The sequence below is a fragment of the Juglans regia genome, chromosome 2 (assembly GCF_001411555.2).
Source record: "Juglans regia cultivar Chandler chromosome 2, Walnut 2.0, whole genome shotgun sequence".
NCBI classification, from domain to species: Eukaryota; Viridiplantae; Streptophyta; class Magnoliopsida; order Fagales; family Juglandaceae; genus Juglans; species Juglans regia.
The window spans coordinates 1,093,534-1,100,800 of NC_049902.1; the positions used below are offsets into that span (position 1 = coordinate 1,093,534).

Consider the following 7,267-nt stretch of genomic DNA (forward strand, 5'->3'; position numbering starts at 1 on the left):
GTGTGGCCTCAAGAATTGAAGAGAGTCCAAAAATATCGACATGCACGACGGCACCAAACATTGAAAACTCGGTGAAGGCAATAATTGCATGCAATATTTATCAGTTTTGATTCTTGAACGTCAGTGTGAACACAGTACTACTTCTATCAGTGGACCACATATGCATGATGATCATGAAGGGCCAAATGAAACTAATTATATATTTATATATACACACACATAATATTATTATATATTTATATCAAAGTGTATATTATATTATATAGCAGATAAGGTGGCATGATTGGTTGGTCCATTAATTAATTAAATGCCGTACAATTATTCCCAGCTTGGAGTTTGTGTTGTCCTTCGGGAAACAAAAACGTGTCTTGCATTTAATTTAAAGTAACGTTAGATATATTCGTAGAGTATGTAAGTATCGCGTATTTTTTTTAAATAGATCAATGATTAAAGAATTACTTATTTTTTTATGTAGATCTCATATTTATTTATTTTTTTAAAAAATTATGCGGCGCTAGCTTGCACACTCCACGATTGTAGATATCATTTCTATTTAATTTCTCACATGTTGCCTATATGTTTCTCTAATAGCAAGAGTAGTGATACACGTACTTATAATTTTACATACAAAATTCATTTTATCAATTTTCTTTTAAATTTTTAAATTTTGAACTTTAAATTTCATAATCTTCAATCTATCAATAGTTGAAATGTGAAAAATTAAATTTTTTGTAGTTTAAGTATAGTTAGCATGCACCTTATATAGCATTTCTCTTTCTCTAGAGTCTAAACTACGGCTATCAGCTAGCTAGCTAGATTAATAGTCACAAATTAAGAATAATAAAAATTTTGTTAAGATATATTTTACTTGGAAACTAAACTTGGAATTTAATTTGGTTCCATTGTGAATATATATATATATATATTTTCCAGTAATCGAATAAAAAAAAATTCCTTCTATGTTTATATATAAGAAGAGAAGTCCAGGAGCGTTTGAAATTTAAACACTAATTTTCCTTCATTTTCTATTATTATTAGTAATTTACATGACCATTAATTTATAATTAAGAATGCATGGTCTGACGCAACGATATTGTTTAACACGTGAAATAACTAATTAAAGGTTGTTGACTAAAAAAAAAAAAAAAATTCGTCTCTCGAACGTTTATATGTAGAGATTGATGAGTCATCTCTTTCTATAAAAGGTGAAGTTGAGTCTCTATTCAGGTAGAGAATGTTGTTTCTTAGACGTTTGTCTGTAGAGAGTAACAGCAATAGTGAAGATCATCAGACCAGTCACACAATGGCAAAACCAACAATTGTGTTGAGGGAGGTCAATTTTTTTATTGTACGACACATTTATGTAAAAATTAATGTTAAATACAGGGTGTGTAAGCTCTATGCACTCCATTTGAAAAAAAAAATAGGATTCACTATTAAAAAATAATTTTTTCATATAGATTTTAGATTTATTTACTTTTTTTAAAGAGAGTGGGCGGGATGTGCACATGGTCCTAGGACTGCAAACATTAATTCTCTTATATAAATTAAAAAGAGATCAAAAAATTATAAAATTATAAAATCATAACTACAAACTATTTTTTAAATAGATCATCAACCTTAAATAATTTTTCTTGTAGTTTCAGTTTGAATTTCATATTAAGAAACCCATGAATAAAACTTTAGGATCCATATTAATAAGTTTATTAATTCTCCTAAATTTAATTTTAATTTTAATTCTAGAAAAGCCACATCCTTGAAAATAAATAATATATAAAAATTAAACAAAATTTTGGGACTATAAAAAATTTGGAGAGAGACATTTATAGATATATTAAAATTTTAAAAACATTTTAGAGAGCATATGGAGATTATTATTTTTTTGGGGGTCACTTTCTATATTTGTAGAATTAAGCATAAAATTTAGGGATTATTATATAATTTCAAAAAGTTTTGGGCCCCCCTTGGTACAACGTGGCTCCACCACTGCAGTCATAAAAATAAATAATATATTGGTGGAGTTTCAAATGTATTATTTTAATTTTTAATATTATGTTTGATATAAAAATATTTTAAAATATATCCAATCATAAATGTAAGTTTTTCAAATAACTAGTAATAATAACTTTCTTTAAAAAAAAAAAAAAAAAACAAGTGAAATGAGTGTTAGAATGTTATTTTTGGAGCCGCAATAGTAAACACGCACGCGCGCTGAAAATTAGGCTAACGTGCAAAAAATGTATAGCCGAATAATATTATTGCGGGCGAGGCGAAGAACTTAAGGCAGAAATGATCAATCTACAGGAAACGTAGGTATCTCGTCCCACGCTTAGTACACGTACTACCAAAAATCAACACGTAGCCATGTCGACGGTTGATTTATTAGGCGCATGCAAGATTTTTTTTTTTTTTTTTATACACGTACTTCGATCTTGGAATCTTCTAATGAAAAATCAAGATGTTGTCAATTGATTTAAAAGATCTCGACCATGCAAGATTTTTTTTTATATCACTACAAGAAAAATAAACATTTATAATGGATTATTTATAATGATAATGACTATTTGTGACGAAATTAGACTCATGTTGACAGGTAATAAAGTTGTAAAAATATTATATTCGCATCCTAATTTTCCTATATTTATAATTATAATAAAGAGTTATTTCACGACCTCTTTCAATTAATTCGATCTTTATGGTTATAAAATTGGAAAAATTTATTCATCATTCATTTATTCATTATCTTCTTATTATTCCATGATGTGACATTAGATGATAGGTTCATAAATAAAATATAATAAATAATCTCCAATCATCTAATGCCACATCATAAAATGATGGGAGAATGATAAGAATTAGAATAATGAGTCGTAGCATTACTCTATAAAATTATGATCTTATTCATTATAAGAAAGCTTTGTTAGATGCTTGTATATATTCCTTAGGGACCTGATAATAAGAAAATAGCTAATCCTATATATCTAGAATGTCTATCACATGGTTTGGACTTTTATACAAGGAATTAATAGATCATAGTCATTTAAAAAAATAAGCTAGGAATAGTAGTCCCTCCTCCTTTTGAGGAATAATCATTCATTTAACAAGAAAGAAATAATTATAAATACATGATAAAATTACTCATACAATATTTTATAATGAATACCTATATATAAGCGATATTCCACTTCACAAAGCAGCTTGCTCTCTAGCTCATTCAAGATTTTAATCTTAGAATAAGAACTCTAGCTAGAGCTAGCTAGCAATTGGTAATCGGCCTAATTAATCATCTTCGTTAACTATATATATATATATATATATATATATAATATTGAGCGCGCGGTATGGCCATATATAGTACCTAACGATATTAATTATAATGACATTAATTAATGCATGCATTGGGATTTTCTTCTATTCAATTCCGTAAACTCCAAAAATATGATAAAACGAACATATATATTAAACTCCAAAAATTATAATTAAACACATTATATATATAATAAAGCCCTAGCCTAGCTAGCTAGCTGATATATTGCTCAGGATCCAAAATACGTTACTAATTTAATCATAATTAAGCCATGCATGCAAGGCATGATCGAGGCATGGTTTTGTCTTCATCAATTATTCATGAGATTTCAGTAATCCCGATCGAACAACAATATATAAAAATGGTTTCAAATTACTAAGGCCCTGTTTATACATAAACACTTAATCCAGTTCATCTCATCTGATCAGTTTATCATTATAATTTTTTTAAATTTTTATATAAAATATAATAAATAATTCAATATTTTCAAATTTTAGACCTCGTTTGTATTCGTAACTCATCTCAACTCACTTTAATTCATCTCATCTCATCATTACAATTTTCTTAAATTTTCACACAAAATATAATAAACAATTCAATTTTTTTAAATTTTAAAATATTTTTTCTAAATTTCTACATAAAATATAATAAATAATTTAATTTTTATTCTACTATTTACAAATCATCTCAATCCATATCAACTCATCTTTAAATTCAAACTATTTTTTAAAATAATAATAATATTAAAAAATAATATTTTAATAATATTTTATTTAACTTATTTAAAATCATCTCAACTCCTGTCTAAATTAGTTAATTAAATTCTTAACCCGAACACGTACAAGTATTAGCAGCTAGCTAGTTTTGCAAGTACGTACGCTTACGCTAACTGATCTTAATTATAATTTCATGCAACGCTAGCTAACTATATAGGCATTCAAACCACGCTAAAGTAATATAGTTCCGGCGCCGTAACATACACGTACTTATATCATTGTTGGAATTGTCTTTTTCCTTCCTGCACACGACTCGCCATTTCATTTTTCTTTTAAGCTCGTGAACCACGTGTCAATTGTGCAGTACTGATCTTTTTTATCTTCTAACCAAATGTAGCCTAGCTAAGACATCAATGTCGGCCCGGCCCGGCCCCGCTCCTTGATCTCTCTCCACTCAGATCTGTCTCTAGCTATCTGTCGCAAATTTTCACCCCATGTGTTCCGCGTACGTACGTGTATATATATATATATATCTCCCTTCTGACCCTGATTTTTCAATTACTAGTGACTGGTCGTCCTGAGTGACATATTCTAAGGCGATCGAGCAGCTGATCAGCCATGTTTATCTTCCTTTCTTTCATCTCTCTAGGGTTTTTCCTGTTTCTCTATTCCTTCTTCTCATTCATCCTTCATCGAGTTCACAGTACCAGTAGTACTGGTCATGATAATGATCATGGCCCTCCTACACACCCAATCATCGGCTGCCTTATCTCTTTCTATAAAAACCGCCACCGTCTCTTGGACTGGTACACAGACCTGTTATCAAAATCTCCGACGCAGACCGTTGTGGTGCACCGGCTTGGTGCGCGACGTATCGTTGTGACAGCAAACCCTGCCAACGTCGAGTACATGCTCAAGACCAACTTCAGCAACTTCCCCAAGGGCACGCCTTTCACGGAGATCCTCGGCGATCTTCTTGGTCACGGCATATTTAACGTGGACGGTGAATTATGGTCCACCCAGCGCAAGCTAGCGAGCCATGAGTTTAGCACAAAGTCTTTGAGAGAGTTCGTTGTCAAAACCCTTGAAGATGAAGTCGATCACCGATTGATACCGTTGCTTGAGGAGGCCGCTGGAAGTAACAAAGTCTTGGACTTGCAGGAAATACTGAGAAGGTTTGCGTTTGACACCATCTGCAAAGTCTCGTTGGGCACAGACCCCAGTTGCCTTGACCTACATCGAGCGGTGCCGCCTCTTGTAAAAGCCTTTGACAGTGCCTCGGAGATCAGCGCCATGCGCTCAATGGCCCCGGTGTTCTGGTTTTGGAAGATCAAGCGCGCATTGAACTTGGGATCGGAGAAGCAACTCAAAGATGCACTTCGACTCGTGCATGGCTCAGTGCTCGAGATCATAAGAAACAAGAGGCGAATACTCGAAGAAGATCGAGAAAACAGATATTGCGAGAGCGACTTACTATCGAGGATGTTATTGGCGGGACACGACGAGGAGGTAGTGAGAGACATGGTGATAAGCTTCATCATGGCCGGCCGAGACACGACCTCCTCAGCCATGACATGGCTGTTCTGGTTGCTTTCCAAGTACCCAAACCAAAAGGAACTGATTGTAAAGGAATTGAATTCCGTGCTAGAAAATGGTGAAAAGCAGTTAGACTTTGAAACACTCAAGGAGATGAAGTTCGTCAAGGCATGCTTGTGCGAGTCCATGCGGCTCTACCCGCCGGTTGCGTGGGACTCGAAGCACGCTCGCCAAGGTGACACTTTACCCGACGGAACTCCGATTGGGAAGGGAGATAGGGTCACGTATTTTCCTTATGGGATGGGAAGAATGGAGGAGCTGTGGGGAAAGGACTGGTTCGAGTTTAATCCGGACAGGTGGTTCGATGAACCGGGTGGGATCGAAGGTGGAGGGGAGTTGAAGCTGGTGAGTCCTTTCAAATTTCCGGTTTTTCAGGCCGGTCCGAGGGTGTGTCTTGGGAAGGAGATGGCTTTTACACAGATGAAGTACGTGGTGGCAAGGATACTGAGGCGGTTCGAGATCGTGCCTGTTTGTGACGACCGGCCGGTTTTCGTTCCTTTGTTGACTGGTCATATGGCTGGTGGGTTCAAGGTCATGGTCCGGACTCGAAGTAGTTAGTGGCTGTGGAGGAGAGATATTTTGGCATTTTAGCTCCAACCAAATATTAGGCAACATTGCACTAATATTGCACTTGTAAATTAATATTTTGGGAATTTGTCTTCCTTTTTCTTTTTTCTTTTTCTTTTCCCCTCATATATATATATATAATATATATGTATGTATATGTATATATATATATAATTAGCCATATAAATTGTCCTTAATTAATTTACCAATTTTATAATAGTCCAATAATCCCTAGCTTGGGAATTTTATTAATTCATTATATATGCTATTGCTGTTCATTTTGGAATATTACATTATTTGCATGTGAAAAGACAAGCAGAAAACGTGTGATAAATGATAATGAATAGGTTATGGGATTTGTAAACTCTATCGAACAGAGTTACACTTACTATTTCTTAGATGGTAGTCTATAGAGATTTACGGTATAAATTAGACCATGTCAATTACAATATTGAATTAAAAAGTTATTAATGTTATAATTAACTTATTATATATATGTTTTAAATTAAAATTATAATATCCGTTATTGATAAATATAATATGTTTTATAAAAGAAAATAGAATAGATAATTTTAAGACATAATTCAAAGTACTTAATATTTTTAATTTGGGTGAATATTTTGAAGTGAGTCCTGCTACAGCCCCCGCTCCCTCTCCCGCTCTTGGTCCCGCTTAGTGTAAAATGTGGTGTTTTTTTATTTTATTTTTTTATATATGTATTTTTTAACATTATAAAATATTTTAAAAAAATAAAAAAAATTATAATATTATTAGAAAATACTTACTTAATCATTAAGTAAAAAAAAATATATTAAAAAAATAATTTTACACTGAGCGGAATCAAGAACAGAACCGGGAGCGGTAAGAGTAGCATTATTCTTTTGAGGTTTAATTAATTAGCCCATCAATTATCATGACTACTACAACAATTAAATTCGCATGAAAAGACAGCCAATCAATCAATCAATCAAAGGTTTTTGATCGATCGCGTTTGTTCCCAATAATATTCGATCTAATGCTACATATATTATGCCATGAATTGAATTCCGATGCATGATGTATGCATGCTGCCTAGCTAGCT

At 32.7% G+C, this 7,267-nt stretch overlaps 1 protein-coding gene across 1 annotated transcript; it reads left to right on the top strand.

The window, feature by feature from the left end:
• The first annotated feature begins 4,600 nt into the window (after positions 1–4,600).
• LOC108994389 (cytochrome P450 94B3-like) lies at positions 4,601–6,394 on the top strand. The gene has a single exon (XM_018969621.2). The coding sequence runs from the start codon at positions 4,642–4,644 to the stop codon at positions 6,175–6,177; it is 1,536 nt and encodes a 511-aa protein (XP_018825166.1). The 5' UTR covers positions 4,601–4,641; the 3' UTR covers positions 6,178–6,394.
• Positions 6,395–7,267: the final 873 nt, after the last annotated feature.